Raw genomic sequence first — 11834 nt, 5'->3', positions numbered from 1 at the left:
CGGGCGCCCTGCTCTTGCCGCTGGTGCGCGGCCTCTCCGTGCGGGTAGGCTCGGCCCCTGGCCTCTCGCAGGGTCTCCAGCAAGTGCTCCATGGGGTGGCTCCCTTCCTCCCGTTGCGGCGGAGGGACACCGAACAGCAGATCTGCGGGCAGGCGAGACTCGCGACCAAACATCATTAGGAACGGGGTCTGTCCTGTAGATGTGTGAACGGCGGTGGTGTAGGCGAACAGGGCATAGGGGAGGTGTTCGTCCCAGTCCTGTTGATTCGCGGCCGCCATGCGTTTAAGCTTCCCGGCCAGAGTCTGGTTCATCCTCTCTACCATCCCGTTCGCCTGGGGGTGATATGCCGTGGTTCGGTCCTTCTGGATCCCGAACTCTCGGCACAGCGCCTGGAATAGTTCGGCCTCGAATTCACTACCCTGGTCGGTAATGACTCGTTCGGGGATCCCGCACTTAAGTACGTAGTTTTCCACGAAGGCCCGGGCCACTACGAGGGCTGTTTTATCCGGGATAGCCACCGCCACGGGGTAGCGGGTGAAGTACTCCACCGCTACAAGAATATATCGGTTGCCCCGGTGGGATCGTGGCAAGGGCCCCTGCAGGTCGATTCCGACCAACTGATTCGTCCGACTGACTCGGAACGGCCTCAGGGGTACCTGGTACCTCGCCGGCTTTTGCCCACACTGCTGACAGGCCCGGCAGCCCTGCACCCAGGCGGCCACATCTTGCGCTAATTTAGGCCAGAGATACTGGCGACGCAGAGTCTCCCGGGTGCGCCGTTCCCCATCATGGCCCCCGAGCGGGTGGTCGTGTACCAGTCGTAGTAGTTGGGGCCGCACATGGGCGGGAACGCAGATGCACCCCGGCTGCCCAGCGTCGGCCAGTTCCCTCACCACCCCGTTTTCTACACACAACCGGGCATACAAACCGCTCCAGGGCCCTGGTAGTGCATCCTTCCTCTCTCGCAGTGCCGCCTCCACCGCCGCCAGATCCGGATCCCGCTGCTGGGTTTGTCGCAGCTGCTCGTCGTCCAAGCCCGGGAAGGCGCAGCCGACATCCTCTTGGATCCGCCCGGTTGGGGTGGGATGATCCGTCTGTCCCCGGGCTCCTTCTGCAGGGGTTCCTGCGGCGCACACTGCACTCTCTCTCGGGGGGGGGAGTTTAGTTTCCGCGCGCTCCTTGGGTTCTGCTGCCTGGCGGCAGCGTCCCCCCGTGAAGCACGGGCAGGCGTCTCCCTCCCTCGTCTCAGCGCGCACCGCGGGCCGTCTTGACAAGGCGTCCGCGTTCGCGTGTGTTCGCCCCGCTCGGTACTCGATCTGCAGGTTGTACTCCTGCAGCTGCGCCAGCCATCGAGCCATCTGCCCCCGCGGTTCCTTGAATGTAAGGAGGAACTGCAGTGCATAATGATCGGTGCGCACACGACATTTCCTGCCGTACAAGTACGGTCGGAACTGTTTACACGCGAAAATTACAGCATACAGTTCCTGACGGGTTACACAATAGTTCAGTTCGGCCCCGCTCAGGGTCCGACTGGCGTATGCGATGACCCGCTCCGTCCCACCCTGCACTTGCGACAGCACCGCGCCCAGCCCACTGCTGCAGGCGTCAGTGTCCAAAATAAAATCGGTGGTGAAATCTGGGAAAGCCAAGGTGGGGGTGTGGGTGAGGTGGTCTTTGAGTGTGGTGAAAGCCGTCTGGCAGGCCTCCGACCACTGATAGGGGTTCTTAGGGGAGGTGAGTTGGGTGAGGGGGCGTGCAATCTCACTGAATCCCTTTACAAATCGACGGTAATAAGTGGCGAGTCCCAAGAATGACCTGATCTCCGTCAGGTTCCTCGGCCGCGGCCAATCCACTACGGCACGCACCTTCTCGGGATCGGTGCTCACCCCTGCCTCGCTGACTCGGTGTCCGAGGTACCCCACCTCGCGTTGCGCAATGTAACACTTACGTGGCTTGAGCTTGAGATGGGCTGCTCGCAGTCGCTGGAATACTTCCCGCAGCCTGGACCAGTGTTCGGACAGCGACCTACTGAACACTATTACGTCGTCCAGGTAAATCAGGCACTGTTCCCACTGCAAGCCCCGCATCACCAACTCCATCAACCGCTGGAACGTCGCGGGCGCGTTAGTGAGTCCGAACGGCAACACTCGAAACTCAAACAGGCCCATCGGGGTGGTGAATGCTGTTTTTGGCCGATCCTCCTCCGTCATCTCCACCTGCCAGTAACCGGACGCCAGATCGAGGGTGGAAAAATACCGCGCTCCTGCGAGACTGTCGAAGGTGTCGTCGATGCGTGGGATGGGAAAAGCGTCGCCGAGGGTGACTGCGTTCAATTTTCGGTAATCAACGCAGAACCGAGTCGATCCGTCCTTTTTCGTTACCAGTACCACCGGGGCAGACCAAGGGCTCGCGGAGGGCTGGATTATGTTATCGCGTAGCATATCCGTGACTGCCTCTTTGATCTGGGTCCGTTCAGGCGCGCCCACTCGGTATGCAGGGAGTTTGATGGGTCGGGCTGCACCTGTGTCAATTTGGTGCTTGACCAGGTCGGTCCGGCCCACGTCCGAATCGTGCTCACTGAACACGTCGGCGTACTCCCGCAATAACCCGCGCAGCTGATCGGCCTCCCCCTTAGGTAAGGCTGCCCAAGGCACATGTAACGCATCCTGCAGGGGAACAATCTCGGCTCGGGGGGTCGGGCCGACCCGCCAGGCCAGATCCTGGCTGTCCTCGGGGCGGCCAGGGTCCTCCGCCCAGAGTGCGAACACCGAGTCGTTCGAGTGGCGAGCGTGCAGGGGGTGTACGGTGGCTACCGGGGTGCGTCGTCGTATCATTGCCGGGGTACTGTGTGGGTTAAACACACGTATAAACAGCCGGCCCCCATCTGCGTTTACCAGTGTGGCTGACCCTACCACCCCGTATCGCGATGCCAACTCCGGGTGAGGAGTCAGCATTACCTCGCCCGATGGTCGGTGGGTTGGGTCGGTGGAGAGGGTTGCCACTGGCACCAGCATCTCGGCGAGAGGCCCGATGGTGACGGCCGACACCAGCGTAGCGGCCACGGGTGTGAAGCGTGGGCGATTCGGCTCCTGTCCTAGGAACGGAATCCGCTCCCCGCTGCCCTCCACCGTAGCGCATCGTTGCCGGGGCTGTACGTTAAGTCCCAACTTTTCCAGGAGGTCCGTTCCTGCAATGCACTCGTGGCACAACACACTCGAAACGTAGAATTCCTGTGTGCACACCTGGTTTCCTAGACGGACCTCGAGGGAGACCTTCCCCAGCAACCCCATCCCGGCTCCGCTTGCCGTGTGCAGCGCGCGATCCGGGGCCTGCAGGCAGCCCACGTCCACCCCGAGCATGGTGCAGTGCGCGGCGCTCATGAGAGAGGCCACGGCGCCCGTGTCCAACAGGATCCGGGTGCGCTGCCCGTTCACCTGGCCTTCCACCAGCGACGTGGCTCCCGTTATCCCTGCCACCAGCTCCCGCAGCCAATCGCCCGAGGTCCCTGCGCCCTTGGGTGTTGTCGTTGTAACCTGTTTATGGATCACTCGCTCGCCATTAGTATTACAGCTGGTTTGGGTCGGGTCTACGTCGATTTCATCCCCCGGTGGTCCCCTCTCTAGGGGGGGCTTAGTGTTTGACCTATGCATCGGCCTCGCACGGGCGAGCTGAGGGCAGTCCCTCATGAGATGCCCTCGACGGTCGCACACATAACACGTCCTGGGAGGAGTGGCGGCTCTGTGGCGAACTTTCTGCCCACTCCCTCCTCCCCCCGTGCGCTGTTGCTCATACTCTGCTTCTAGTCGGGCTATCCTTCCAGTTAGCCCTCCTACCGTGGAGTCTAGGTCCCCCATTTCGGATCGGATGGTCTCAACGGAGGATTGCAGTTGGGTCATATTTTTATTCGTTTCCTCACCTACTTGGTTTACCTTGTTGTCTATCTGGGTTACCTGGCCGGAGACATCCTTTATACCCGTTTGTATACCGGCAACCCATCCCGGGGTTGTCTCGCGGGACACTGGAGGCTCTCTTTCCCGGCCCCTTACCGTCCTCGCGAGCTCCTGTTCCTCCTCCTCGTCTTCCGAGAGCAGGCTCGCAATGGCGCGCTCTCGTCCCAGCCCCCGGAGCTGCGCGCGTTCGCTGTGAATTCTTTCACACTTACGTGCGCGCTCGACAAGGGTGTTAAAGGGAAGACGTGGGCAGCTCATGTCTGGCTGCCACCACGCCGTGCGAGACAGGTACCGCTGGATTTTCTCGGCAGCCAGTTCCTCAATAACCTCAGTTGCGTACCCCGGGCGTGCGATCTTTGTTAACTCGCGCACATCCTCGGCGTAATCACGGAGATCTTCGCCAGGTTGGCGACGGCGCGCCTCTAAGGCCGATTTTGCTTCCTCCTCGTCACGCGTGCCAAAACGCTGATCGAGTCGGCGCATCAGCTCCTCTAGCTGTGTCTGTGCGCTCGCGGGTAACGCTTCTACAAAATCGGCTGCCCGCCCATCAAGATTCATATTAAGTTGACGTACTGCCTGCACGTCCGTCCATCCATTAATTTCCTTAGCCCCTAAGAGATTGCGGGCGAATGCCTTCCACGAAGGGGCCCCCCTGCCGGTAAATATTAGTCTTATTTTAGCGTGAGGTAACGCGGGGGTCCATCCCACTTCTGACACCAATTTGTGGGGGTCGCTAGCCCCCGAGATCCCTCCCTCGATAATACTAACGGCCGGACTAACATCATCAATCGCCCCCCCGCTGCTAAGCGAACCGCCGCTAGGCTCCTCACCCAGGGTGTGGGAGCCGTCACCCGAGGATTCCCCTCCACCGCGGGTCCGCGTAGCAGGCATGGATAACCACGCACGCGCACACCCACACACAGCTCTGCACGGCACTCACCCAACCCTGACCACTCACGTTAGGATCGCGCACCTGTGTTACACACGTCGTGAACGTGCGCGCACACACGCGTACAGCTCCACACGCGATACCCACTCCTGCGCCGCTCTGCGCTGCGCTGGCCGCCCACGTTACGATCGCGCACCTTGGGCACGCCGATTACGCACGCCGAGAGCTTACGCAAGTAACGAGCGCACGCAAGCGGGGCACACGCCGACACGACGACTCGTCCCCTCCCCCACTCGCGCGTGCACGTCAACACAAATATCGTACAAGGACGATTCTCCTCTCACACGGCTGCGTAGTCACGCCAACACACCAAAAGTGCTCTCCCCGGGCGTTAACGCACACACCTCCGTACCCGCACAATCGTACAGAGACCACGGCCTTTATGCGTACAACGACCACACACTCGCGAATGCAGTGCACGCTAATACCACGTTCCAAAAACACCCAACAACACGGTTTTGTTACTACGCTCGAGATTTTATTAGCCCTTGCTAACCAACCGAGCCACCCGTGTGTGTGTGCGGGACAGCAAGGCGCTTCTAACCCACACTCTGGTGCCGTGTAGCCCTATTCTATGCTGCGCTCTCTGCTAAACCGCTTTCCTACTCGTCCTTACCCCGAACTAACCCTCTCCTACGGATCCTACCCTCCGCTCTGAGGTGTTGTAAGGCGCGCAACACGATACCGTCTGTAGTCCTTGGTGACCTTGCGGCGCTCAGATCGTCCTGCAGACAATCTAGCGGCTCGCCCGATGACTCCTTCGTCGCTGACCCCGTGTCCAAACTCCAGAAGAAGAGAGTTCCCTACTGCCCCTGCGTTTTCTTTTAAACTATTCACATCAAAGGCTAGGCGCCCCCGTCCCGACCGCCTTGGTCTCTCGACCAATCCTGAGCCTAGGATTTCCCGCTCTTTTGCGATCCCGCCGGCCTTTGAACTTTCGACCAATCAGTCGTCCCGGGTCCTGATCCCAGCTATCTGCCTTGCTGACCCGTGTTTGTGTTTGTATGCGTTTCTAACTGCGGGGCTCTCTGAGCTCGCCGTGGTCGTGCGATCTCAAATCCGCCCACGGCGCCGCAGTGTTACTTGGCCTGGGAAGGGTCCTGTCCAATTCCCTGGCCCTGAGAAACCGTGGGGTAACCCCCCTAGGGGGCCCTCGGGTGAAAACTCAGGGTAGGTGACCCGACCACGAGGCCCTACGTGGGTGCGGGTGCGTGTTTATGTGGGGGGGGTGATGGGGGGCAGTGCGGCGGTGGAAGCCGGGCGGCTCCCTGGCTCGGCCGAGCGGCCCCGTCGCTGTGGCACCACACGTGTCCGCATTAAAATATATATGGATACAAATAATTAAAGTCAACATCGAATCCTCGCGTCCCGGCTTTTCATTGGTGGCTCAAGGAGAGGGCGGGACTCGACCGAGAGGAGCCAATCAGCAGCGGCGCGCTCTACGATCCTCGTCTCCGCTATAAAAGCCGCTCCAGTGGTGCGTGTTAACGTCACAAATCGTTCGTACTTTGTCTCCAGTGCTTTTTGCATCCTAGGTCCCTTAACAATGTCTGGACGCGGCAAGACCGGTGGCAAGTCTCGCGCCAAGGCAAAGTCCCGCTCTTCCCGCGCCGGCCTGCAGTTCCCCGTGGGTCGCGTTCACAGGCTGCTCCACAAGGGCAATTACGCCCAGCGGGTCGGCGCTGGAGCACCCGTCTACCTGGCCGCCGTGCTCGAGTACCTTTCTGCCGAGATCCTCGAGCTGGCTGGCAATGCCGCCCGCGACAACAAGAAGACGAGGATCATCCCCCGACACCTGCAGCTCGCCGTGCGAAACGACGAGGAGCTCAACAAGCTCATGGGCGGCGTGACTATCGCCCAGGGCGGTGTGCTGCCCAACATCCAGGCCGTGCTGCTGCCCAAGAAGACCTCTCAGGCAAAGAAGTGAACGCGCCGCCGCCTCTACCACCACAACAACGGCTCTTTTCAGAGCCACCCACTTACTTGCAAAGAGCTCGGACAGTCGTACACAGGAGTTTTGTTATACTGGTAGGAACGAAGTGGACCAGACCACCAATAGATTCATGTGTCCGTCCGTCAACATCGCCCCCTACTGCAAACACTTGGCATGACCCTACAAAAACCTTTAAACTCAGTGATGCTATCCTGGCTAAAAAAGTGTAACATTCCCTTATAATTCCCTCAGCTTTTAATTAAAACATTTAAATTAATGAGGCTTTCCTGTCTAAACACGTGTAACATTCCCTTATAATTCCCTGAGATAGCTTTTAATTAAAACTTTGAAATTGAATTTAAAAAACTCACAGCGCCCTAAAGCCTACAGCTAGGCCTAAAGCCTAGAACTAGGCCTGAAACTCTCCCTTCGTATCGTACCCCCGCGTGTGTGAAAGGGAGTTATGTTTAACAATGTTACATTCCCTCATGTTTTTAAATAGAAACATTTAAATTTAAAGCTTTTACATGAATCATTAAAACATTTAAATTGAAAAATTAACTCACAGCGCCCTAAAGCCTACAGCTAAGCCTAAAGCCTAGAACTAGGCCTCAATCTCTCCCTTCGTATCGTCCGATTAGGTGTAGCAACATCGCCCCCTACTGCAAACACTTGGCAGGACCCTACAAAAACCTTTTGACTCAGTGGGGCTTTCCTGGCTTAACAAGTGTAATAATCTATATATATAAAATCGCGAATCTGTCTGTCTGTGTGTGTGTGTCGCCGGACCATACGCACTTTCATTGGACGGCGGTTGCCCCTGGCAATGGCTAGCGACGCCTTCGCCGCTTTCATTGGACGGCGGTTGCCCCTGGCAACGGGTAGTGACGCCTTCGCCGCGGGCTGCAGTTTCATTGGACGGCGGTTGCCCCTGGCAACGGGTAGCCACGCCTTCGCCGCTTTCATTGGACGGCGGTTGCTCCTGGCAACGGGTAGCCACGCCTTCGCCGCTTTCATTGGACGGCGGTTGCCCCTGGCAACGGGTAGCGACGCCTTCGGCGCGGGGTGGACGCCATTTTTAATTCCCCTTAAAAATAGGCGCACGCATTAACACGCGACTTTTAGGTAAATTCATCAAAGTTTCACGTCCTGTTCACTCCCCTCCCACCCCAATGTGTGCAATTACTATTATAGGGTCGCTAGATAATAAAATTATAGCGATTAGACAGTATTATTGTAGCGCGGGGGGGGGGGGGGTAACTGCCCCAGTACCAAGCCTCAGTTGGGTAGGCAATCTAGGCAAGGCCGGAGGCTCTGCACGGTACTAGACCTCGACACCCCACCCGTGTCAAGCGACGACTTTGTGGTGAGGGTGTGATTGGTGAGGATGAGTGGTGAGGGAGAGTGGTGAGGGAGAGTGGTGAGGGTGAATGGTGAGGGTGAGTGGTCAGTGGTGAGGGTGAGTGTTGAGGGTGAGTGGTGAGTGGTGATTGGTGAGGGTCTGATTGGTGAGGATGAGTGGTGAGGGAGAGTGGTGAGGGAGAGTGGTGAGGGTGAATGGTGAGGGAGAGTGAGTGGTGAGGGTGAGTGTTGAGGGTGAGTGGTGATTGGTGAGGGTGTGATTGGTGAGTATGAGTGGTGAGGGAGAGTGGTGAGGGTGAATGGTGAGGGTGAGTGTTGAGGGTGAGTGGTGAGTGGTGATTGGTGAGGGTCTGATTGGTGAGGATGAGTGGTGAGGGAGAGTGGTGAGGGAGAGTGGTGAGGGTGAATGGTGAGGGAGAGTGAGTGGTGAGGGTGAGTGTTGAGGGTGAGTGGTGATTGGTGAGGGTGTGATTGGTGAGTATGAGTGGTGAGGGAGAGTGGTGAGGGAGAGTGGTGAGGGTGAATGGTGAGGGTGAGTGTTGAGGGTGAGTGGTGATTGGTGAGAGTGTGATTGGTGAGGATGAGTGGTGAGGGAGAGTGCTGAGGGAGAGTGGTGAGGGTGTGATTGGTGAGGATGAGTGGTGAGGGAGAGTGGTGAGGGTGAATGGTGAGGGTGAGTGGTGAGGGTGAGTGTTGAGGGTGAGTGGTGAGTGGTGATTGGTGAGTGTGAGTGGTGAGTGGTGAGGGTGAGTGTTGAGGGTGAGTGGTGAGTGGTGATTGGTGAGGGTGTGATTGGTGAGGATGAGTGGTGAGGGTGAGTGTTGAGGGTGAGTGGTGAGGGTGTGATTGGTGAGGATGACTGGTGAGGGAGAGTGGTGAGGGTGAATGGTGAGGGTGAGTGGTTAGTGGTGAGGGTGAGTGTTGAGGGTGAGTGCTGAGTGGTGATTGGTGAGGGTGAGTGGTGAGGGTGAGTGTTGAGGGTGAGTGGTGAGTGGTGATTGGTGAGGGTGTGATTGGTGAGGATGAGTGTTGAGGGTGAGTGTTGAGGGTGAGTGGTGAGGGTGTGATTCGTGAGTATGAGTGGTGAGGGAGAGTGGTGAGGGAGAGTGGTGAGGGTGAATGGTGAGGGTGAGTGGTGAGGGTGAGTGTTGATGGTGAGTGGTGAGTGGTGATTGGTGAGGGTGTGATTGGTGAGGATGAGTGGTGAGGGAGAGTGCTGAGGGAGAGTGGTGAGGGTGTGATTGGTGAGGATGAGTGGTGAGGGAGAGTGGTGAGGGTGAATGGTGAGGGTGAGTGGTGAGGGTGTGATTGGTGAGGATGAGTGGTGAGGGAGAGTGGTGAGGGTGAATGGTGAGGGTGAATGGTGAGTGGTGAGTGGTGAGGGTGAGTGTTGAGGGTGAGTGGTGAGTGGTGATTGGTGAGGGTATGATTGGTGAGGATGAGTGGTGAGGGAGAGTGGTGAGGGAGAGTGGTGAGGGTGAATGGTGAGGGTGAGTGGTGAGTGGTGAGGGTGTGTATATATGTAAGGTTATTAAGAAATATATTTTTCACCCGGGCAACGCCGGGTACTTCTGCTAGTACATTATGTTTATATTATTTGGTTATTCGTTCCTACCAGCCCACCCCGCAGGGTCCTGTTTAATAATGACACCGTCGTCGAGTTGCCCTCGTCCCAAATTGCTCGCAATTAAACGAATGCTCTGCTCATTCCAGATACCCTTAATGTCTAATTTAGGAACGGTATTTGAGCAGCATTCCAACATTGCATCAATCATGGAACATGGTTTAGAATAAATTGGGATGCCTATTGGAAGAATTAATCGTGTTTTTTTAAAGAATAAAACTCGCTCTTTTTGAGCGGTCAGTAAAGGGAACAAATGAGCACATCAGCTCAGGGTTGTGGCCGGTGTTAGCTGATAGTAAGCAAAAAAGTACTGGTAAACGCTGGGGATGTCAACACTCGGTAAAGTATAATATTACTTGTCAAATAAGATGGTACAAATATGTGTAGTTAAATATTTTTTACATGGTTAATAACATCTTTCCAATGATTACTCATTCGTGTTACTTAGTGCAGTAAATACGTGTTACTTATTGCAGTAAAAACAACCCATCGCATGAACCATCCTGCGCTCCTAGAATATCAACTCTGTCGGTGCATTAAACGTAAGATTATATATTTTCTTTAAACATTCGACTGCAGAGTCACTTGAGTTGAATTTGAGTGGTGATGATTGTGCACCGTGCCTCGATCTTGTTCAAGGCGCGCGACCCTTCTGCAGTGCGTGAGCTACTCACCTCTTGCCACGTAAAATGTTAAACTTTCTATTTAATGTCGGTTAATTTTGAGTAATTTTCTTCAGTTTGTTGTCCATCTGAAAATCCATATATTTATTCATTTCAAAGTTCGATTAAAACGTCCAGTTAAAAGTTCGGTGACAAGGGATTGTGGTGCCACAGCGACGGGGCCGCTCGGCCGAGCCAGGGAGCCGCCCGGCTTCCACAGCCGCACTGCCCCCCATCACCCCCCCCACATAAACACGCACCCGCACCCACGTAGGGCCTCGTGGTCGGGTCACCTACCCTGAGTTTTCACCCGAGGGCCCCCTAGGGGGGTTACCCCACGGTTTCTCAGGGCCAGGGAATTGGACAGGACCCTTCCCAGGCCAAGTAACACTGCGGCGCCGTGGGCGGATTTGAGATCGCACGACCACGGCGAGCTCAGAGAGCCCCGCAGTTAGAAACGCATACAAACACAAACACGGGTCAGCAAGGCAGATAGCTGGGATCAGGACCCGGGACGACTGATTGGTCGAAAGTTCAAAGGCCGGCGGGATCGCAAAAGAGCGGGAAATCCTAGGCTCAGGATTGGTCGAGAGACCAAGGCGGTCGGGACGGGGGCGCCTAGCCTTTGATGTGAATAGTTTAAAAGAAAACGCAGGGGCAGTAGGGAGGTCTCTTCTTCTGGAGTTTGGACACGGGGTCAGCGACGAAGGAGTCATCGGGCGAGCCGCTAGATTGTCTGCAGGACGATCTGAGCGCCGCAAGGTCACCAAGGACTACAGACGGTATCGTGTTGCGCGCCTTACAACACCTCAGAGCGGAGAGTAGGATCCGTAGGAGAGGGTTAGTTCGGGGTAGGGACGAGTAGGAAAGCGGTTTAGCAGAGAACGCAGCATAGAAGAGGGCTACACGGCACCAGAGTGTGGGTTAGAAGCGCCTTGCTGGCCCGCACACACACACGGGTGGCTCGGTTGGTTAGCAAGGGCTAATAAAATCTCGAGCGTAGTAACAAAACCGTGTTGTTGGGTGTTTTTGGAACGTGGTATTAGCGTGCACTGCATTCGCGAGTGTGTGGTCGTTGTATGCATAAAGGCCGTGGTCTCTGTGCGATTGTGCGGGTACGGAGGTGTGTGCGTTAACGCCCGGGGAGAGCACTTTTGTGTGTTGGCGTGACTAGGCAGCCGTGTGAGAGGAGAATCGTCCTTGTACGATATTTGTGGTGACGTGCACGCGCGAGTGGGGGAGGGGACGAGTCGTCGTGTCGGCGTGTGCCCCGCTTGCGTGTGCTCGTTACTTGCGTAAAGTGCGGCGCGGTGGTGGACCCCTGACCCCCGACCCCACGGCTCGAGTGCGTAAT

At 56.8% G+C, this 11834-nt stretch overlaps 1 protein-coding gene across 1 annotated transcript; it reads left to right on the top strand.

Annotated features, from left to right (window-relative positions):
• The first annotated feature begins 6430 nt into the window (after nt 1-6430).
• Nucleotides 6431-6843, top strand: LOC144733904 (histone H2A-like). Its single transcript, XM_078615910.1, has one exon. The coding sequence runs from the start codon at nt 6446-6448 to the stop codon at nt 6824-6826; it is 381 nt and encodes a 126-aa protein (XP_078472036.1). The 5' UTR covers nt 6431-6445; the 3' UTR covers nt 6827-6843.
• Nucleotides 6844-11834: the final 4991 nt, after the last annotated feature.

The sequence above is a fragment of the Lampetra planeri genome, chromosome 48 (genome assembly GCF_965212315.1).
Source record: "Lampetra planeri chromosome 48, kcLamPlan1.2.h2, whole genome shotgun sequence".
NCBI lineage: Eukaryota > Metazoa > Chordata > Hyperoartia > Petromyzontiformes > Petromyzontidae > Lampetra > Lampetra planeri.
The sequence above is the reverse complement of the archived record's forward strand: the minus strand, read 5'-3'. Positions and strand labels throughout refer to the sequence as shown.